We start from the raw sequence: 23,584 nt of genomic DNA, 5'->3' as shown, positions 1-23,584 counted from the left end.
ACTGTGACCATTGATGGTGGGAGTACTGTGACCATTGATGGTGGGAGTACTGTGACCATTGATGGTGGGAGTACTGTGACCATTGATGGTGGGAGTGCTGTGCCCATTGATGGTGGGAGTTCTGTGACCATTGATAGTGGGAGTACTGTGACCATTGATGGTGGGAGTACTGTGACCATTGATGGTGGGAGTGCTGTGCCCATTGATGGTGGGAGTTCTGTGACCATTGATAGTGGGAGTACTGTGACCATTGATGGTGGGAGTACTGTGACCATTGATGGTGGGAGTACTGTGACCATTGATATTGGGAGTACTGTGACCATTGATAGTTGGAGTACTGTGGCCATTGATGGTGGGAGTACTGTGAGCATTGATAGTGGGAGTACTGTGACCATTGATAGTTGGAGTACTGTGGCCATTGATGGTGGGAGTACTGTGAGCATTGATGGTGGGAGTACTGTGACCATTGATAGTGGGAGTACTGTGACCATTGATGTTGGGAGTACTGTGACCATTGATAGTTGGAGTACTGTGAGCATTGATGGTGGGAGTACTGTGAGCATTGTTGGTGGGAGTACTGTGACCATTGATAGTGGGAGTACTGTGACCATTGATAGTGGGAGTACTGTGACCATTGATGGTGGGAGTACTGTGAGCATTGATAGTGGGAGTACTGTGACCATTGATAGTTGGAGTACTGTGACCATTGATGGTGGGAGTACTGTGAACATTGATGGTGGGAGTACTGTGACCATTGATAGTGGGAGTACTGTGACCATTGATATTGGGAGTACTGCGAGCATTGATGGTGGGAGTACTGTGAGCATTGATGGTGGGAGTGCTGTGACCATTTGCAGTCAACATCACTCCATTAATATAAAACCGCCTTAAATTTAATCGGCGACTGGTGGAATGATCAAGGCTGGTTCTGATATTGTAATAGATGCGTAAAGTGCCTTTTTATAAACTTAAAGGAACAAAACAGCAACTCTAAGCCTGGCTTCCCAGGTTTCCTGCGGTACTTCTTCCTCCTCCAACAAACAAATGATAAAAATGAGAATTCCCATGGGGAAAAGCATTTTGCAGCTTTCCCTTCATTTTAGGGAAATTTTAGAGCAATCTTTATCTTTATCTTAAACCTTATAATGTTGTGATCGCTATTGCCTCGATGTTCATCTACTCTTACTTCTCTTATCTGCTGTGGTTCATTTCCAATTACTAGATCCAGCAGTGATCCCTCTCTTGTAGGGCTTCTCACAAACTGGATAAGAAAGGAGTCCTGTACACACTGTAAAAACTCCATTCCCTTTTCCCCTTTCCCTACCTCTTCTTGGGGGTAGTTGAAATCGCCCATGATTATTATTCTGTGTCTTACACTCATTTCATAGATTTGCTTACACATTTCTTCCTTCACTTCCCTTCCACTATTCGGTGGCCTGTAGAATTCTCTTTGTTAGCCTGATCGATCCCATCTTATCCTTTATCTCTATCCACATGGATTCTGTTTCTATTTTAATGTTCGTTATGTCCCTTTTTTGTACTGCCTTTATGTTATCTCTAATTAGTGCAGCTACTCCACCTTCCCTATCTTTTGTAAATATATTATATGCTGCAATATTTAAGTGCCAGTCCTGTTCTTTATGTAGCCATGTTTCAGATATCCCTTCCACATCTGGTTCTTCGCTGCAACATCTTCTCTGCAGCTACCCTTCATAATTTTAAAGACCTCTTTTAGGTCAACCTGGAGAAAAGAGCCCCAGCCTCTTCAGCCTTTCCTGATCGGTATAACCTCTCAGTTCTGGTATCATCCTTGTGTATCTTTTTTGCACCTACTCCAATGCCTCTATATCCTTTTTGTAATATAGAGATCATAACTGCGCACAGTGCTCTAAGTGTGGTCTAACCAAGGTTCTATACTAGTTTAATATAACTTCTCTGCTTTTCAATTCTATCCCTCTAGAAATGAGCCCCAGTGTTTTGTTTGCATTTTTTATGGCCTTGTTAACCTGCGTTGCTACTTTTAATGATTTTTGAATCTGCACACCCAGATCCCTTTTCTCCTCTACCCCATTTAGACTCTTATTTTCCAAACAGTCATGTGACCTCCTTATTCCTCCTGCCAAAATGTACCACCTCACACTTATCCATATTGAAATTCATTTGCCAATTACACGCCCATTCTGCAAGTTTATTAACATCTTCTTGTATTTTGTTGCAGTCTTCCTCAGTATTAACTATAACCCCCAATTTGATGTCATCTGCAAATTTTGATAACGTACAAAGCGTTTATGTAAATGGTGAACAACAGTGGTCCCAGTACCGATCCTTGTGGAACAACACTTCCCACCTTGTCAGTCTGAGTAACTACCTTTTACCCCTACTTTTCTGTTTTTTAGCCGGCTTGCTATCCATTCTGCTACTTGTCCCCTGACTCCACATGCTCTGACCTTCGTCATGAGTCTACTTATTGAAGGCCTTTTGAAAATCCAAATGTATTACATCTATTGCATTAGCGTTAACTACTCTTTCTGTTACTTCTTCAAAGAATTCAATGAGGTTGGTCAAGCATGACTTTCCCTTTTGAAATCTGTGCTGACTATTCTTTATTATATTATCAGTTTGTGGATGTTTTTCTATTACATCTTTGAGTAAAGTTTCCAATATCTTTCCTACCACCGACATTAAGCTCACTGGTCTATTGTTCCCTGGACTCGTTCTATCTCCCTTTTTAAATAGAGGATATAGGCTGTCCACCAGTCCTCTGGCACTTTTCTTTTATTCGTTCATGGGATGTGGGCGTCGCTGGCAAGGCCAGCATTTATTGCCCATCCCTAATTGCCCTTGAGAAGGTGGTGGTGAGCCATCTTCTTGAACCGCAGCAGTCCGTGTGGTGAAGGTTCTCCCACAGTGCTGTTAGGTAGGGAGTTCCAGGAATTTGACCCAGCGAAGATGAAGGAACGGCGATATATTTCCAAGTCGGGGTAGTGTGTGACTTGGAGGGCAACGTGCAGGTGGTGTTGTTCCCATGTGCCTGCTGCTCTTGTACTTCTAGGTGGTAGAGGTCATGGGTTTGGAAAGTGCTGTCAAAGAAGCATTAGCGAGTTGCTGCAGTGCATCCTGTGGATGGTACACACTGCAGTCACGGTGCACTGGTGGTGAAGGGAGTGAATGTTTAGGGTGGTGGATGGGCTGCCAATCAAGCGGGCTGCTTTGTCCTGGATGGTGTCGAGCTTCTTGAGTGTTGTTGGCAGGTGGAGAATATCCCATCACACGCCTTGTAGATGGTGGAAAGGCTTTGGGGAGTCAGGAGGTGAGTCACTCGCCGCAGAATACCCAGCCTCTGACTTGCTCTTGTAGCCTTAGTATTTATGTGGTTGGTCCAGTTAAGTTTCTGGTCAATGGTGGCCCCCAGGATGTTGATGGTGGGGGATTTGGCAATGCTAATGCTGTTGAATGTCAAGGGGAGGTGGTTAGACTCTCTCTTGTTGGAGATGGTCATTGCCTGGCACTTGTCTGGTGCAAATGTTACTTGCCACTTATCAGCCCAAACCTGGATGTTGTCCAGGTCTTGCTGCATGCGGGCACGGACTGCTTCATTATCTGAGGGGTTGCGAATGGAACTGAACACTGCGCAATCAGCGAACATCTCCATTTCTGACCTTATAATGGAGGGAAAGTCATTGATGAAGCAGCTGAAGATGGTTGGGCCTAAAACACTGCCCTGAGGAACTCCTGCAGCAATGTCCTAGGGCTGAGATGATTGGCCACCAACAACCACTACCTTTGTGCTCGGTATGACTCCAGCCACTGGAGAGTTTTCCCCCTGATTCCCATTGACTTCAATTTTACTAGGGCTCCTTGGTGCCACACTCGGTCAAATGCTGCCTTGATGTCAAGGGCAGTCACTCTCACCTCACCTCTGGAATTCAGCTCTTTTGTCCATGTTTGGACCAAGGCTGTAATGAGGTCTGGAGCCGAGTGGTCCTGGCAGAACCCAAACTGAGCATTGGTGAGCAGATTATTGGTGAGTAAATGCCGCTTGATAGCACTGTCGACGACACCTTCCATCACTTTGCTGATGATTGAGAGTAGACTGATGGAGTGGTAATTGGCCGGATTGGATTTGTCCTGCTTTTCGCGGATAGGAGATACCTGGGCAATATTCCACTTTGTCGGGTAGATGCCAGTGTTGTAGCTGTACTGGAACAGCTGGGCTAGAGGCGTGGCTAGTCCTTTTCTCTTTTTTAATGAATTTTTATATATATGTATAATAGTGCCTCTGCTATCTCTTCCCTAGCTTCTTTTAGTATGTATGGATGCAATCCATCTGGATCAGGGGTTTTATCTTCAGGATTTGACTAGTTTATTAATTATCTCCCTCCTTTCTATCTTAAATGTCTTGATATCCTTTTTGATCTCTTCTTCTAATGTCATGTCCACTTTATTAGTCTTCCTAGTAATTACTGAGGCAAAGTAATCATTTAATATTTCTGCCATTTCACTGTCATTACCTGTGAATTTATCTTGTGCATCTCTTAGTGGCTCTATCCCTATCCTTTTTTATGTGTCTGTATAATGCATTACTATTTATTTTAATTTTCTTTGATAATTTAAATTCATAGTTCCTTTTTGCCTTCCTAATTGCTTTTTTCACTTCTTTCCTAACCTTCTCGTATTCCCTTTTGTTATCCTCTCCTTTATTGTCTATGTACTTAGTGTATGCCTTTTTCTTTAGCTTCAACTTACAAAGAAATATAGAAAATAGGAGCAGGAGTAGGCCATTCGGCCCTTCGAGCCTGCTCCGCCATTCAATATGATCATGGCTGATCCTCTATCTCAATATCATATTCCTGCTCTCTCCCCATACCCCTTGATGCCTTTTGTGTCTAGAAATCTATCTAGCTCCTTCTTGAATATATTCTTTAAATATAAACTTTGCCTTTATCTCTTTATTCATCCACGGTGTCTCATTATTGGCTAGTTTGTTCTTGTTTTTTTAGCAGACTATATATCTCCTGAACTCTATTGATCACCTTTTTATATGTTTCCCACTGCTGTTCTAGTTCTTTGTCAATACCATGCACAGTTCTGGTCTCCATATTATAGAAAGGATATAGATGCACTGGAGAAGGTGCAAAAAGATTCACAAGGATGATACCAGAACTGAGAGGATATACTTATCAGGAAAGGCCGAACAGACTGGGACTCTTCTCTCTAGAGAAGAGAAAGCTGAGGGGTGATAGGGTAGATGTAGAGAAAATGTTTCCACTTGTGGGGGGGACCAGAAGTAGGGGCCATAAATATAAGATAGTCACTAATAAATCCAATAGGGAATTCAGGAGAAACTTCCTTACCCAGCGAGCGGTGAGAATGTGGAACTCGCTAGCACAGAGAGCAGTTGAAGCGAATTGTATAGATACATTTAAGGAGAAGCTAGATAAGTACATGAGGGAGAAAGGAATAGAAGGGTATGCTGAAAGAGTTAGATGAGGAGGGGTGGCAGGAGGATCGTCCGGAACAAGGAAACACTAGCATGGACCAGTTGGGCTGAATGGCCTGTGCTGTAAATTCTATGTAATTCTTTCGAACAGCACAATGAAACACATACATCCATTTTTAAGATCCCAGTATCAGCCTCCCTCAGCTACTGGTCTGTTTTATAGTTGCATAGGTTAGATTGGCAGATCCTAGGATGTAAATGTTGGAATTTAGGACTTTGAGTCTAGGGAAAAAAGTGAATCAGCTGCTAAGATTCTAGACTTGGGTAAGGCCAACTTCAATGGGATGAGACAGAGACTGTCCATAGTAAACTGGGCAAATCTGTTAATGGGTAAAACGACTGATGATCAGTGGGATATGTTTAAAGAAACATTTAACATGATACAGAATCAGTTTATACCCCTGAGGGGCAATAACTCTACTTGCCAAAAAAACCCAGCCATGGACAACTAAAGAGGTAAGGGACAGTATAAGACATAAGGAAAGGGCATACAAAAAGGCAAAAAATGGCACAGATCCTGGTGAATGGGAAAGATTTAAAGATCAACAAAGGGTCACAAAACAGATAGTAAGAGCTACAAAAAGAGAGTATGAAAAGAAACTCGCAAGGGATATCAAAACCAATACGAAGAACTTTTATTGTTACATTAGGAAAAAGAGGGTGGTCAGGAGCAGTGTTGGCCCCTTAAAAACTGAAAGTGGGGATATTGTCATTGACAATGGGGAAATGGCGGACATGTTGAACAATTACTTTGCGTCAGTATTTACAGTAGAAAAAGAGGATAGCATGCTGGAAATCCCAAGAAAGCTAATATTGAATCGGGGACAGGGACATGATAAAATTAACATAAGTAAAGAAACAGTAATGAAGAAAATAATAGCACTAAAGAGTGACAAATCCCCAGGACAGATGGTTTCCATTCCAGGGTTTTAAAGGAAGTAGGTGAGCACATTGCAGATGCCCTAACTATAATCTTTCAAAGTTCTCTAGATTCAGGAACTGTCCCTCTAGATTGGAAAATTGCACATGTCACTCCGCTTTTTAAGAAAGGAGAGGGAAACCAGGGAATTATAGACCAGTTAGCCTAACATCTGTTGTGGGGAAAATGCTGGAGTCTATAATTAAGGATAGGGTGACTGAACACCACGAGAATTTTCAGTTAATCAGGGAGAGCCAGCATGGATTTGTGAAAGGTAGGTTGTGCCGGACAAACCTGATTGAATTTTTTGAAGAGGTGACTAAAGTAGTGGACAGGGGAATGTCAATGAATGTTATTTATATGGACTTCCAGAAGGCATTTGATAAGGTCCCACATAAGAGACTGTTAGCTAAGATAGAAGCCCATGGAATCGAGGGAAAAGTACGGACTTGGTTAGGAAGTTGGCTGAGCGAAAGGCGACAGAGAGTAGGGATAATGGGTAGGTACTCACATTGGCAGGATGTGACTAGTGGAGTCCCGCAGGGATCTGTCTTGGGGCCTCAATTATTCACAATATTTATTAACGTCTTAGATGAAGGCATAGAAAGTCTCATATTTAAGTTTGCCGATGACACAAAGATTGGTGGCATTGTAAGCAGTGTAGATGAAAACATAAAATTACAAAGGGATATTGATAGATTAGGTGAATGGGCAAAACTGTGGCAAATGGAATTCAGTGTAGGCAAATGTGAGGTCATCCACTTTGGATCAAAAAAGGATAGAACAGGGTTAATTCTAAATGGTAAAAAGTTAAAAACAGTGGATGTCCAAAGGGACCTAGGGGTACAGGTACATAGATCATTGAAGTGTGATGAACAGGTGCAGAAAATAATCAAGAAGGCTAATGGAATGCTGGCCTTTATATCTAGAGGACTGGAGTACAAGGGGGCAGAAGTTATGCTGCAGCTATACAAAACCCTGGTTAGACTGCACGTGCAGTACTGTGAGCAGTTCTGTGCACCGCACCTTCGGAACGACATATTGGCCTTGGAGGGAGTGCAATGTTGGTTTACTAGAATGATACCCGGACTTCAAGGGTTAAGTTACGAGGAGAGATTACACAAATTGGGTTTGTATTCTCTAGAGTTTCGAAGGTTAAGGGGTGATCTGATCGAAGTTTATAAGATATTACGGGGAACAGATAGGGTGGATAGAGAGAAACTATTTCCGCTGGTTGGGGATTTTAGGAGTCGGGGGCACAGTCTAAAAATTAGAGCCAGACCTTTCAGGAGTGAGATTAGAAAACATTTCTACACACAAAGGGTGGTAGAAGTTTGGAACTCTCTTCCGCAAACGGCAATTGATACTAGCTCAATTGCTAAATTTAAATGTGAGATAGATAGCATTTTGGCAACCAAAGGTATTAAGGGATATGGGCCAAAGGCAGGTATATGGAGTTAGATCACAGATCAGCCATGATCCTATCAAATGGCGGAGCAGGCACGACTCCTGTTCCTATATTCTCCTCTGAATTATGCCCATTTTTGGGTGGTAAACAGAAGAAAATGCATTCTTAAAGGCTACAGTCTGAAACCCTCCGCACAGAAAAAACTACACCCAAATTCTCCTCCTAAAAAAACACAAGGGGCACTAAATTGGGCCGTGTAGTGCCCGTTGTTTCGGCGCTACACGGCCTTTTCGACATCCACGCACGTTTCCAGCGTGACATGCGCCGGATGCCATCTTGGTATAGGAGTTAGCGCAGGCGCAGATAACGAACGCTGGAATCATGTAAAGTAGGGAGAAAATGGCTTCAATCAGTGTGCAACGCTGATTTAAAGTGATAGACACCATTTTGGGGCTTAACGCTCAACTCAATGCACAGACTCAACCCTGACCATCTGAACGTGTCTTAGAGTGCCTGGAGGACCCCCCACCAGCGCTATTTAAAGGGACCATGCAGGATTTATAGGTTAGTAGCTGGATTATTGCTTCTGGCTGCTGAGACATTTGTAACTGTTTTTGGAGGTCTCCTACACTTCAATACTAGGACTAGGGGACATAGCCTAATATTTAGAGCCAGGACGTGCAGGAGTGAAGTTAGAAAATGCTTCTACACGCAAAGGGTGGGAGACGTTTGGAACACTCTTCTACAGACGGCAGTTGATGCTAGCTCACTTGTGAAAGTTAAATCTGAGATTGATCGATTTCTGTGAACCAAGGGTATTAAGGGATATGGGGCTAAGGCGGGAATATGGAGTTAGGTCACAGGTCCACCATGATCTCACTGAATGGCGGAACAGGCTCGAGGGGGTAAATGCCACTCCCACATGCTGCCTCGATATGCGCCACCTTCTCCTGCAAGAAAGCGGGACGTGTGCCCTGGTGATGTGCCTGTCATGGTTGAATAGCTGCCAGTGTGTGAGGCCTGTGAGTTGTGGGTGGGCGGCTTGAAACATTGGTAATGTGTAAGGGTGAGAGGAAGCATCTGATTGGAAGAGTTTATTGGTATGTGGGTGATGGGGGTGTAGTGTGTGGTGCAGTTGGTGGGAGACGCCACTTGACAGTTGACCTCACTCACCTTGACCACTCATGTCAAAGCATTGAACTTCTTCCTGCACTGCATCCATGTTCATGATGCTGTGCGCCTGGCATTGACTTCGTCCCCCGCTGCCTTTTGGATATATGTCTGGAGGGCCTCTTGTCCCCCCATCCCCCCCCTCAACCCCGCAGATATAGGATGTCCCTCCTTCTGTCCACCACTTGCACCAAGGTCTCTAGTGCATCAGCAGAGAACCTTGGTGCATGCACTCTCACAGGCCTGGTACCAACTCAGATCGGCAGATTGGTGAAGTCTGTTGTGCAGATTGGAGGATGTGGGATTTAGTAGTGTGCAACCTTTATTTCAATGTTTTAACATAACTCATCAGTGTGTAAAAATAGGGATGGGACCTGTATCTGTGTTTTACGTGTGCGATGTCTGATCTCCGTTCAGACTCCGTGTAGACAGTAGACTGTTATTTTTAGCAAGTAACAGGTACCAGCTACCTTTAAGAGATTTCTAAGAAACATCCTCCCTTTAAGAGATTGAGCTCCCCCTGGTGGTGGAAAGTGCAAATTGCAATGATTCCACCTGCAAGGCCTGGAATGGAACGCTGATTGCAGGTGAGTCCTGGGGTGGGCTGAAACTTGAGTCCTGCCTGTGCAGGGGCCATTGGGCGTGGGGTAATAGCACATCATGCTACCTGCGCCCAAGTTCTTTTAAGGCCTTTCACAACCCTTTTTGGCCACATTTAAATAGGATCAAGAGGACGTGGCTAACCCCACAGTCCCATTTGCGTCCCAAACCCGGAAGTAAGTACCACCATTAAGTTCACTACTAATCAGAGTAAATGTCTTCACATTAAGCTCCTTAAGTTGTCTTATCAACAGAAACTGACATTTTCCAAATAAATTAGTTTTCATACTGCAGCACACTTGCATATATTTCCCTTAAATTTGTTCTCTCTATAAACAAATAAAGTATTACAGAAAATCAGTTTTACATTTAGAGAGTTTACCTTGTAAGGCACTCACTTTTATTTTAAAAGTTTATTCATGGAATACTATAAATAAAATTATCTGTAGTTCTACCATTCTATAAATATTATACATTGCAGAACAGTTTGAAATGCATGGAGATGCACCAGTAGAGAAACCTTAATAAAGTGAGAGAGACAAAATACCAGAAACACTTAAACCAAGTGACTAGCCCATCCATCAGTTGCATCGAGAAGTTTCTCATCCTTTTCCAGGACAAGACATTTGAACAGTAGCAATATTGTTTCTGGAAGCTGATCTTGTTAGCAAAACCATTCTTTCATGCGTTTTTGTCTCCTTTTCTGCTAGGGATTTCTTCACTCGCACATTTCTTGACTGAAAGGTACACAGATACTTTGTTTATGCTTCCATCAGAAATAGGTTGCATTAGAAAAGTCTGAAGAATAACAATTCACAACATACCTATATTTTTGAATGATGCAAAAGAAATTCAGCTTACAAAAGGTTAAAGCACAATTTTTACAGGACCTGGAACAGATGTTTGTAACACAAAGTTGCCAGATTTGGAAAGACTATAATCATCTAATGTGTATATACAAATATCTTACAGATCAATCAGTAATTGCATGGGATAGCTCAAAGGGCAACAAATTACTCTGTGGGAACACTATGATGTTTGTCTGAATTTCCTCTCTTCACTATTTAAGTAGACACGTTAACCCATTTAAAATAGGTGGGTCAATGCCACCAGAAAATAGCAGAGGGAAATTTCAGACAAATATGTTAAGCATTCATTTTTTATTAATTATCCCACAGTGTGATTTCAAGACCCAAGTGAGTGTGGGGGAGGTACTTTCAATTTAAAGTACTTGCCTCAGATAGATTTATCTTTAGTACTGAAGTTTTTTTTTAAAGTTTGAATTTCAGCATCAATATTCATACCCAGGACTGATACCCCCCCACCCTCACCCCATTGAATGGCAGCCATATATGTAATTTCAGCAAGAACATTCTGGCTGTGAAACCCAACAAGAAGTTGCTCTCTGAATAATGAAACGGCAACATTTTCTCTCAGGCAGGAAGATATTTTTGAGCAATCTTTCTGGGCTGAGTAATTTACACTGAAAGTTATTTATGTTCCTGCCCAGTGTCATTACCCTTTAAGTAAACAAATCACAAAACCAAACTGCCAGTACCAACATTCATGACAACACTACTTCAGGACCCATAATATTGCATTTAAACATCACTAAGTCGTGCTTTTTTGAATAGTTTTTCTCAAATGGTAATCACATTTTTAAAAAAGTACAAATAAAAGCAACTTTGAAGAATGCAATTTCATTACGTTTGTTTAACTATCTAATTGGGAAGGAGAAAATTAAGGCTTCATATAAAGTACTGGCTTTGCTCGCTCAAACTCTGCTCCATGTATTTCAATAAAATATTGCTTCATGTATTTCAGTTGTGGTGTCAATATTCCACTGTCCAGTAGTTTACAACTATTTTCAAATTCAATACATAGCAGCAAAGCCCAGCAGTTCCAACTAAACTCAGGAAGCAGCATGCGATGCAGGCTGACCTACAATATCGGACATTAAAGGGGGTTCATTCCATTCAGTACACGGATTGTCTCCATTTCATGGTGCATGCCCATGACACAAGTCTACGTTGCTGCTCTGCATTTGAGTAGCACAGCTCCTATACTAGGTTCAGGGTTCAACTATTGGAATCCAGTAGCAATTTTATGTTTTTTAAATTTCTTTGATTTGGTGCTGGAGGAGGGTGGGGTGGGCAATGGCTGTTGGGTGAATGTAATAATGTGAATAAACATTCATTAATATAGCTTTACAATGTGTATTCCTAGACATACTTGGCTACTGTTTCCACAAAATGAGCTGCTAATCCCAATGGTGTCTGTTAAACTACCAGCAACAACTTACCCATAATGTTTTCAAGATATGTATGTGCTAACCAGCCTACCCACTGTATAAACAATATGGTCACACTGCTTCAAATCAAATACAAGTCTTTCAAATGACTGAAATACTGTAACTTTCGCAAGACACAATTCCACACTTTCCTGGCACACTTACTCATCAAATAAACAGTTGCAAATAGTCATAAACTGTGTACAGGTAAATGGTCAGTGTTCTCTGTGTGCAAACGTAGATCTCTCTTTAAATATCTTTATTTTATTCACATCTGCTGCTAGCACCCCAACCCTGTGGACATACAAAAATAACACTACTGCAATATAAGTTTCTGACCTTTTAAAACAAGAGAAAATACGGGGGCTCTTAAAATTGTGCACTCCTTCCTTTATGTCCTTTTAAAAGTCCTTTAAGCAGAAGAATCCAAGATATCAATCAGCGGAGAAAAGATCCCCTGCGGAGGGCAAAGGGGCCAGGCCACCCGTCACATTCGGAAGCTGGGAAAGATCTGGCAAGCTCTGGATGTGGGACTTGAGCTCTTTTCGCACTTGTGTGACCTTGGCTAGTTTGCGCTTGTATTCCTGTGAAACAGAGAAAGTTGCACATAGGATCACAGAATCATAGAAAGTTAAGGCACAGAAGGAGGCCGTTCGGCCCATCATGTCCGTGCCGGCTGAAAGAAAGCTATCCAGCTAAATCCCACTTTCCAGCACTTTGTCCGTAGCCCTGTGGGTTTCGGCACTTCAAGGGCACATCCAAGTACTTTTTAAATGAGTTGAGGGTTTCTGCCTCTACCACCCTTTCAGGCAGTGAGTTCCAGACCCCCACAACCCTCCGGGTGAAAACATTTCTCCTCAGCTCCCCTCTAATCCTTCTACCAATTAATTTAAATCTATGCCTCCTGGTCACTGACCCCTCTGCTAAGGGTAATAGGTCCTTCCTATCGACTCTATCTAGTCCTGTCATAATTTTATACACCTCAATTAAATCTTCCCTCAGCCTCCTTTGTTCCAAAGAAAATAACCCGAGCCTATCCAATCTTTTCTCATAGCTAAAATTCTCCAGCCCTGGCAACATCCTCGTAAATCTCCTCTGTACCCTCTCTAGTGCAATCACATCTTTCCTGTAATGTGGTGACCAGAACTGTACACAGTACTCAAGCTGTGGCCGAAGCAATGTTTTATACAGTTCTAGCATAACCTCCCTGCTCTTATATTCTATGGCTCGGCTAATAAAGGAAAGTATCCCATATGCCTTCTTAACCACCTTATCTACCTGTCCTGATACCTTCAGGGATCTGTGGACATGCACTCCAAGGTCCCTCTGTTCCTCTACACCTCTCAGTATCCTCCCATTTATTGTGTATTCCCTTGCCTTGTTTGCCCTCCCCAAATGCATTACCTCACACTTCTCTGGATTGAATACCATTTGCCACTTTTCTGACCACCCGGTCAGTTCATTGATATCTTCCTGCAGCTTTCCTCCTCATTATCAACCACATGGTCAATTTTTGTATCATCTGCAAACTTCTTGATCAAGCCCCCCACATTAATATACACCACAAAAAGCAAGGGACCTAATACTGAGCCTTGTGGGACCCCACTAGAAACAGCTTTCCAGTTGCAAAAACACCCATCAACCATTACCCTTTGCTTCCTGCCACTGAGCCAATTTTGGATCCAACTAGCCACTTTCCCTTGGATCCCATGGGCTTTTTTAAAGTGACATGGTCACTCAAAGTAAATATTTGCATTTTGTTACATTTAGGCTGAATTTTCCGATCATCTAAAGGGCTATTAGTGATGGAGAATGGAAGATTTTCATAGCTAGTATCTGCATCTCATAAAAGCATCCTCTCCAGTATCAGTGTGACACTTTCAGTAGCTTCAACAGGGATTGTTGGGACACCTCTGAACAAGAATGCCAATTTAGTGCCAACTAGCATTGAATTCTAGAGCTTGTGCCCAAACTCATTGGACATAAGAAAGAATAGGCCCCTTCATATCACCAGGACATCCCAAGGTGCTTCTCAGCCAATGGTTACTTCTGAACTGTGGCCACTTTTGTTCTGCAGGCAAAACAGAGCAGCTAATCTGCCCACAGCAGTGAGATAAATGACCAGTTAATCTGTTGTGGTGGTCTTTGCTTAAGGATGAATGTTTGCCAGGACACCGGAAGAACTCCCTGCTCTTCTCCAAGACAGTGCCATGGGATCTTTTACGTTTGTCAGAACAAGCAGTCAGTACATTGGTTTCACTTCTCTTGAAAGTCAGCACGTCTGAGAGGGCAGCACTCCCTCAGTACTGCACTGAAGTGTCACTCTAGATTATGTGCTCAAGTCCTGCAGTGGGGCTTCAACTCACAACGTTCTAACTCAGAGGCAAGAGTTCTATCACTGAACGAAGCTGACACTTGACTTAGGTTCTTATTAGCCATTAGATAGAGGAGACTTTCATTCCATCAGTCTGGATTGAATTAAAACCCAGGGCTCATAGGTGAAAGGACAACAGCCTGATCTACTATATATGCCTGATGGGGTTAGTGAAAATTCATTTATAAAGAAATAATGAAAGGAATAATGAAAGAAAATAATGAAAGATGTCTTAGTGTTACTTGTTTGTGACATCACTAAAATGAAAATAATGCATTGCTTTTCTGCCTTTCCAAACAAAAAATAAAGCTTGACAAACACTTCTTCATTAAAAAAGAGTATCCGTTTAAAGGACGTGATAATATATTTATGGAAAAACATCAAGAACCTGGAACAGTACTGAGTGGTTGGCTGGTAAACCCAAGTTAAGTCAGATTGTATACAGTAGGAGGCTAAATATCACCACAAATACAAGGCCAGGGAAAGGGTAAAGGAACAACAGCAAAAATGTCAACCAATACACATAAATTTACACAAAGTTTCACCGTAAATAGTTCTTCTAAAAATTAAATTGTGATTAAGTTTAATATCTTCTGCTTATAAAAAAAACTATTTTTTTGTTCACTTGGGAGGAGGAACTGGATGAGAGGCGTTACTGAGTTGGGGAACATTAGGTAGCTCAAGTAAAAGTAGTGAAAAAAAGAACTTGCATTCATATGGCACCTTTCACATCCTCAAGATGTCCCAAAGCACTTCACAGCTAATGGATTAATTTTGAAGTGTAGTCAAAGACGGTAGGTACATTAAGGTAGAAATTATTGTAAGTGGCGTTATCACACAAATGCTTAAACGGCTTGTTTTTGCTTTGCTTTTTAACTGAAATGCTAATGCAAATGCGCTAGTATCGAATAAAGGAAGAAATATCATCAAAAGGTGTCACTGTGTTGTATGTGCATGTTGTCATCGTACAGAAAATGACACTCAGCTCTTCTCCCTTTCCAAACAAAACATAAGGCTTGCTAAACACTTATTCATTTTAACAGCATCCCTTTCAAGGATGCAATGAGAACGACAACAACACCAATCCGAACCAATGAGGTTTGTGAAACACAGTTTCATCCAGACAATTATTACTGTTCAGACTTTGTTCCAACGTTTTCAACTTCAGTTCATGGCAGAAAGACAGCTTACATAAAAAGACTGCATCTCCCATGAATCGAAACTTGTGCCTCAAACTATATTATACTGCAGTGCAAATTAAAAGCGATGTCCACCACATTCTACTCCGAAATACCAATCTGTCAGGCCATTACATTCAGGCTAAAACTTGTAGTCTAATTTATTTACACATAAGATAAAACTCAGCAGCAGTAAGAAACTAAAGGGGGAATATTAACTCCCTCTGCCTGGAATGGGACTTAAAATGCAAGCAGTACAGCCATTTTAACTCTGCTGTTTTCTTGGGTAATTGAGGCACCTGCTGAACGGTTATGAATACAAGCAGATCGCGGTCATATGACATATGTAGGGCCCAAAGCCATTTTAATGGCCAACCGGGTGGAGTGTCCGCCACAGACACTCCGATCAGTAACGTCTGGCAGACAAGAAGCGGAGGCCTTTACAGGCAAGTGTAAACATTACTTTTCTGGGGCCATGAGAAGCAGAACTGCTTCTCAGGGACCCACAAAGTTTGGGCCACTGCGACCCTCCTGCATTCACGAAACTCTCCCAAACCCCCCAACCTGGTCACGTACCCAAGTGCCAGCCTGGTGGCTTCTGGACTGCCTGATATTCACCTTGCTGCGTCTATGTTGATGAAGCCCAGTTGTTGAAATGGACCGAACCTCTCCCAGCTCTTCCCGGGCAGCTGGGACACCCGAGAGTTAAAATTCCCCCTTAAAAGTACAAAAATCAATAAAGATAGAATTTGTCTGCAGGGGGTTAAAATATGCTCCTTAAAATGTTGTTCCTACACAGTCCAGTAATTTGAAAGACTTTTGAATGGAACAATGCTCCTCCTGCATCCACAGCAATGCTCTGGGCATTTGCCAGACCCCACTCATTGCCCCCTCCTGCAGGAACTACCCGAAGGCCACCTCTGGCCCCACAAAAATCTTTTAAAAAGCCAAAAACATGAGTGATGTGATTCATATTGCAACCGATAAAGAGTCCAGATGATTCATTCAGAATTGAACTGCACTAAAAATACTGAGAGAAGTCTCCTGTATATAGTTCAGGCCAAAGGTCTCTGAATAAAGTAGGAGATGTTTGTTTTCCATAGTAAGGAGCAAGTGTCCACACCTCATCTAGGCCTCACATATCTTATAGTGCTTTAACCATGCATGATTTGATTAGCACTAAAAAAAAAGGCTCTGTACCTTGGCCAATTTACTGATCAATAAACCTGGCCTGTGCCTTGCAGACATTTGGGCTCCTGTCTCTATTTTTTGCAGTTTGGTTTGAAATTCAGCTTCCATTTTCAAAACCATGGCATAAAATATGGAATTTGATGCAGCATGAAACCCCAGTATGGTCACAAAAAAAATCCCTTTTAAAGGATGTGATAGCACCAATTAGTTAGTAGGTTAAATAGTGGAGAAAGGAATTTGATATTTCTACCCCATTAGCCATTAACCCAAGGTATTTCAGCAGCCTCATCATCCCAACTAGTACATTAACTCTGGTCCCTTGAATTATTAGATTCAACAACACCACCAGTCAGTTTTTGAGATGCCATTAAAACTTGCTGTAATGGAAAAATATTTACACTCCCAGAAATAAATAAGTAAAACAGAAAACCAAAAAGATGCTAATTATATTTTGTTTAAAACTAATTAAAATTTGTCTGAATTATTTAATTTTTGAAAGGGATATTTATGGTGAGGTTCCCTCTTAAATATTTCTCCACAGTACTACAATGTTAATAATTAATCCTAGCCATCACACTATATGTTTCTAAGTAAACCAAGCAGTTAATATTAAGATTGCAAGCTTAATATACAACCATGCACGCAGAAATGGCTGAGAAATTAGGGGGCAAATTTGGACCTCATTGTGCCCATTTTCTGGGCGGAAAAACAGAGGCACAGGGGTCCAATTTAGGGAGCTGACCTCCCGCAGTGTCGAAAACACATTGGACACTCTGGAGGTGTCCCTGGCGTGAGCCTATAATAGGCGTTAGGCTCTTTGAATATGCTAATAGAGGGCCTAATCTAGGACCCCTTTCACAAACTAGTCAACAACTAGGCAGAGCTTGCCCCGCACAAGCTCCGGCTAGTTTTTGCAGTTCCCTAGTGGCCTAGCCAGTGGTCCAGCCAGTGGTCCTGAAAGGGTCCTACGGAGGCCGGTGAAGAACAGGTAAGTTTCTCGCTTATCTTAATGTGTAGCCAGGAGGAGCTGGAGTGCTCCTCCTGTGGCCACGGCAATGCTACCCTTCTGTAGGATCTACCCGAAGGCCACTTCTGGCCCCGCAAAGATCTTTTAAAAAGCCAGAAACTTATCTTTTCCTGAGCAGCGTGCAGCGGTCCCTTTAAAGTTAGGCTGCTCATCGTCTGGTACAACTGGGCCTGGCCTAGGATTGCCAACTCTAGTTGGTTGGACGTATTCCTGGAGATTTGATTACATGGCAGCTGAACATATGATATCTGATCACGTGACATCTGATCACACGGCGTCTACAAATGTTATTGCATTTACCTTATAAAGGTTGGGTCCCCTGTAGTTGAGTATCTTTGCTGGCATTGGAAGCTGTTGTGCGAGAGGTTCGGAGAACCAGGAGGCCACTCGTGAGCAGGTAGGGAAAGAAGAAGGGAAACCGAGGCTGGGGAAGAGGGGAACCGAAGGTGGGGGAGGGATTTGCAGAGGGGAAACCAGAAGTGGCAGGAACCTTTGATACCACCCCACTCCATTCCATAATCTCCCTCTCTCTTTCCCAATTCCTAATCCTTGATTCCCAGTTTCCCTCTCTCCCCCAACTCCAATTTCCTAGTCCCTCTCTCAACCCTGAGCTCCCATCACCCGAACTTCAGTTTCCCTCCCTCCCCCATTGAACCACAATCTACTGACCCCCATTCCAGAGTCTCCCTCTCTCCTGAACCGCTATCCCAAGACCCCCAAAACACAGTCTCCCTCTCCCTCCCCAACTGAGCACCAATCTCCTGACCCTCAGACCCCCTCTCTCCTCACCTGAGCCCCAATCGCTTGACCCCCAGTCTCCCACTCCGCTTGAGCCCCAATCTTAAGACCCCCAGACTTCCTCTCCCCACCTGACCCCGTCTCCCTCTCTCCCTTACCTGAGCCACAATCTCCTGAGCCCTAGTTTCACTCTCCCTCCCTGCCTGAGCCCCAATCTCCTGACCCCCAGTCTCATTCCATCTCTACCTGCTCGAGCCCCAATCTCCTGATGCCAGTCCCACTCTCCCTTCCTGAGTCCCAATCTCCTGAACCCCCAAGTCTCCCTTTCTCTCCCCGCCTGAGCCCCAATTTCCCAATCACCAGTCTCATTCCATCTCTCCCTGCCCGAGCCCCAATCTCCTGACCTCCCAGTCTCACTCCCTCTCCCCGCCTGTGTCCCAATCTCCTGACCTCCCAGTCTCACTCCCTCTCCCTGCCCGAGCCCCAATCTCCTGACCTCCCAGTCTCACTCTCTCTCCCCGCCTGTGTCCCAATCTCCTGACCCCAGTCTCACTCCCTCTCCCCGCCTGAGCCCCAATCTCCTGACCCCAGTCTCACTCTCTCTCCCCGCCTGAGCCCCAATCTCCTGACCCCAGTCTCACTCCCTCTCCCCGCCTGAGCCCCAATCTCCTGACCCCAGTCTCACTCCCTCTCCCCGCCTGAGCCCCAATCTCCTGACCCCAGTCTCACTCCCTCTCCCCGCCTGAGCCCCAATCTCCTGACCCCAGTCTCACTCCCTCTCCCCGCCTGAGCCCCAATCTCCTGACCCCAGTCTCACTCCCTCTCCCCGCCTGAGCCCCAATCTCCTGACCCCAGTCTCACTCCCTCTCCCCGCCTGAGCCCCAATCTCCTGACCCCAGTCTCACTCCCTCTCCCCGCCTGAGCCCCAATCTCCTGACCCCAGTCTCACTCCCTCTCCCCGCCTGTGTCCCAATCTCCTGACCTCCCAGTCTCACTCTCTCTCCCCGCCTGAGCCCCAATCTCCTGACCCCAGTCTCACTCCCTCTCCCCGCCTGAGCCCTAATCTCCTGACCCCAGTCTCACTCCCTCTCCCCGCCTGTGTCCCAATCTCCTGACCCCAGTCTCACTCCCTCTCCCTGCCCGAGCCCCAATCTCCTGACCCCAGTCTCACTCTCTCTCCCCGCCTGTATCCCAATCTCCTGACCCCAGTCTCACTCCCTCTCCCCGCCTGAGCCCCAATCTCCTGACCCCAGTCTCACTCCCTCTCCCCGCCTGAGCCCCAATCTCCTGACCCCAGTCTCACTCTCTCTCCCCGCCTGTGTCCCAATCACCTGACCCCAGTCTCACTCCCTCTCCCCGCCTGAGCCCCAATCTCCTGACCCCAGTCTCACTCCCTCTCCCCGCCTGAGCCCCAATCACCTGACCCCAGTCTCACTCCCTCTCCCCGCCTGAGCCCCAATCTCCTGACCCCAGTCTCACTCCCTCTCCCCGCCTGAGCCCCAATCTCCTGACCCCAGTCTCACTCCCTCTCCCCGCCTGTGTCCCAATCTCCTGACCCCAGTCTCACTCCCTCTCCCCGCCTGTGTCCCAATCACCTGACCCCAGTCTCACTCCCTCTCCCCGCCTGAGCCCCAATCGCCTGACCCCAGTCTCACTCTCTCTCCCCTGCATGAGCCCCAGTGTACCGACCCTCCAGACTCCCTCTATCCCCCGACACCCATTCCCGGTCTCCATCGCTCCCCCAGCCCCCATCTCCCGACCCCTATTCGGCAGTCTCCCTCTTTTCCCCGATCCCCCATCTTCGGCCCCATGTCCCTTCTCCCTTTAGTTCTGACCCCAGTCCGTCGTCACTCTCTTCTCCTGCCGTGAGCTCCAATCCCCTGCCCCCCTGTTCACCCCGCCCCACACCACTCCCAGTTTTATCTCTCTCTCTCTCTCTCTCTCCCCCGAGACTCCCAGCAGTTTCTCCACCAGCCGCTCCTGTTTCCGGTCACCCCTAAGCTCGGCCGGCTCCCTGCGGCAGCAGGGTGGTGACGTCACCAAGGCAGAGACTTCTCTGCAGCAAAAGCCAGTGATGTCACGGAGCAGTGGGCCGCTGCTTCAGCAGGTTGCTAGCAGCAGTGCCCGGGGGAAATGTCCCATTCCAGGAAGACTGGCAACCCCACCCTAGCCTTCACAGCCCCGCGGCCTGCCTGTTTATACATGACAATTGCAACTGGGGTCCAACAACTGGCGGCTAACCCGACTTGCATATTGAAATGGCCTCCTGCCTGTTTTAGGCGGGAGTGCTGGGTGCCCATTTAATGGCCTTGCTGAAAATTGAACGAGGCAGGCCTTGGACGTCAAAGAGGTATCCAAGGTGCCCCCCCCCACCGCCCCCCGAATTTTACTCTGCCCGCCCCCTGTTGTAGGCAGCTGGCAGCTGAAAATCACCTTCAGTGCATCAGTTCCATCCACAAAAGAACTGGTTTATTCTGCACACGTGCGCTATTTCCTCATACGCTAACACATGGACTTCCATAAATTCAGAATAGGCTAGATTCTTTTCAGAATATGCCTGCAAGACTTTTTCTCTCTCAGTGACTGAGACAGACATGTTTCCTGACTTAAAAATCTGACACGAAGCCCATTCATAGATTCATAAAAATTACAACACAGGAAGACATTCAACTCAGGTGCTAATTCTTCAAATGGAGCGATCTATTCTAATCCCATTTCCCTGCTGAATAAATACATATTAAATAGTTGCTTGAGGGCCAGTTATCCTGAAAACTCAGCATTCTGATTGTAGACTTTTAGAGCTGAGTTCAAAAGCAAAATACCGCGGATGCTGGAGATCTGAAATAAAAACAGAAAATGCTACAGAAGCTCAGCAAGTGAGGCAGCATCTGTGGGGAGAGAAACAGAATTAACGAAACGTTATCTCTGTTTCTTTCTCCACAGATGCTGCCTCACTTGCTGAGCTTCTCCAGCATTTTCTGTTTTTATTTTAGAGCTGAGTTCAATAGACTTGTAGGAGAGAATAAGAAAAAGTATGTCAGAGCGAATATTAACAACTTATGTATAAAGTGCCTTGAGATATTTTACTACGTTAAAGGCGCTATATAAATGCAAGTTGTTATTATATTCAGGGTTCTCTTCAAAACTATATAGGTCAGGTTAACAATCATCTGTTCAGCACTCGCTTTTGAGATTCTTGTAGGAATGAGGGCGGCAACAAAACTGTTGACTACTGAAAAGTTTTCATTACGCACGGACCCAATTCTAGCCCCAGGTTTATCTCAATAAACCCTTATATGTCAATAAAGTACACTACTAAAATGATATTTTGAATTGTACTATCAGATGGATTACCTGCTTAGCATGTGCATATTTCATTGAAAGAGTATCGCAGAATTAGGATGATTTGCTCGTGTGGATGGTAAAGTTGTCTTGGACTGGATGAGCAGAAAGGCCTGTTTCCATGTTGCAACTTCTATGTATTTTTTGAGTGAAGATATTTATCATATTATTTATCAAACGAACTTTGCCATTCTATTTAGACTTGAATTAGGTTTTCAAATTAATTATTAATCAATATGTTTGCTATTTTTATATACCTGCTTTGTAATCCTACTATGTTCTGCTTTTAATTCCAGCATTTGTAGTTTTTCTTTTAATTCCACTACTATATTCGGAATTTGGATATTAGCAGCAGGTTGACAAAAGGTGGACACTATCGTTTCTTATTGGTAATTAATAGTGGAGCTTCGACAAGATTTTCAATAATTCCTCAAAAAGTGACACAGAGGTAGTGATGGTCAACCATGACATATGACCAAATTTCTCCACAATAAAACTGAATAGACAGTTTATGTCGAGAAAGTTACACGAGTCACGATTGCCTCACAAGTCGAGGTCTCTCATCATGTCAGGGTTGGTGCATATCTTGACGGAATTTTTGATCGAATCTCACAATCTTTGCACGTCAGAAAAGACCAATTTTGCAGGTAATGCACGTATTTAACAAAAAGTATTATTGATCAAAGCTAGGAAAGGCTTGATATTTAAATATTTTCATTCCTCCTCTGGCGCTTTCATCAATACTGCTTACAATTCTAATTATGGTGCAGTAATGCAATAAGATACATTTGGATTCTAATCTCTTGGAATTTTGTGGGATAAATGAGCGATGAGACTAGTGCTAAATTTTGCAGGTCAAGCCGACATCTTGGATCTTTCTAACATCTACAAGAACAGCCTTCAATAAGTCATATTCTTAGGCATTCTCTTTTCCTTGTTTGCTCATATTCCTTACTTTGTCCTCTTATTTCCCATGTAAATAGGAGGTTCAAACAATTGCAGATGTTCACACAAACATTCCCACATTGATGATATAAGCTGGCATGTCTCACTGACTTGTAGCTACAGATGTACATTTAATGTAAAGTCCCTGATGAAGCCGACAATTTTAGCAGTGAGTTTCTGCTAACTTTTGAGATTTTAGATTAATTTGTAGGGCCTTCCTGAATACGCAGAATCCGGAAGCAGGCCATGAAAAGCATACAAGTCCTAGAAATTACACTTTTGTGAGATTTTGACTGTGAGAAAACATTTATTTTGATGCAATATTTTTATAGCTCAAGCAAAGTTAGTTGAAGATGCTTTGTAATGTCAATTTGTAAATTACTTTACCGCTAGTGAAAATAGGTATTGGTTTTCTCATCATTAATAAATCACTAATCCTAATTAGGAATATGGAAAGTGTTGCAGTTAGCCTAAAAAAAAACCAGCAAAATTAAAAATATTTAGTTCATTCGTGATAGCATTATTTTGTTCATGACACGGATGATTTTATTTTTAGATTGAGGTTTTTCCACATCTCGAGATTTTTGTCCCTCTGTGGTAATTGAAACACTCAAGGGTTAGCTTAGTCCAGCGGTTTGTGCTGGAGAGAGCATAATTGGGAAGAAAACTGCTGGTGCTTGCGAGGTCCAGAACGGTGTTATCCAATATGTTAGCCGCATGTGGATAATTGGATTTCTGATTAGTAAATAAAAAATGAGTAATAGATATGTGATCACAATACTCACATTCGCACAACGTATACATATGTACTTTGGGCGCATTTGTTGGTAAAATGTTAAGACAAAAGGCAGAGAGTGCGAGTGTTTTTTTGATCATTGTGTTTTACTTTGTTGGTTACTGAA

General features: G+C 43.8%; 1 protein-coding gene across 3 annotated transcripts in view; it reads right to left on the bottom strand.

The window, feature by feature from the left end:
• Window positions 1-9,958: 9,958 nt before the first annotated feature.
• The window catches only part of LOC137334994 (regulation of nuclear pre-mRNA domain-containing protein 1B-like), a 68,418-nt gene continuing 54,792 nt past the window's right edge, over window positions 9,959-23,584 (bottom strand). Inside the window, exons 7-8 of one of the 3 annotated variants that reach the window (XM_068000086.1) lie at window positions 12,227-12,471; window positions 9,959-10,334 (exon numbers count right to left, since the gene is read on the bottom strand). In XM_068000086.1, coding sequence (XP_067856187.1) covers window positions 12,322-12,471 — 150 coding nt within the window. In that variant the 3' untranslated portion in view covers window positions 9,959-10,334; window positions 12,227-12,321. Of the gene's footprint in view, window positions 10,335-12,226; window positions 12,472-23,584 lie in introns of those variants that run through there. The other 2 variants (XM_068000108.1, XM_068000102.1) reach the window with 2 other exon arrangements.

This window comes from Heptranchias perlo, chromosome 2, assembly GCF_035084215.1.
Source record: "Heptranchias perlo isolate sHepPer1 chromosome 2, sHepPer1.hap1, whole genome shotgun sequence".
Classification (NCBI taxonomy): Eukaryota; Metazoa; Chordata; class Chondrichthyes; order Hexanchiformes; family Hexanchidae; genus Heptranchias; species Heptranchias perlo.
Note: the sequence above shows the minus strand (reverse complement) of the source record. Positions and strands in the feature narration are given on the sequence as shown.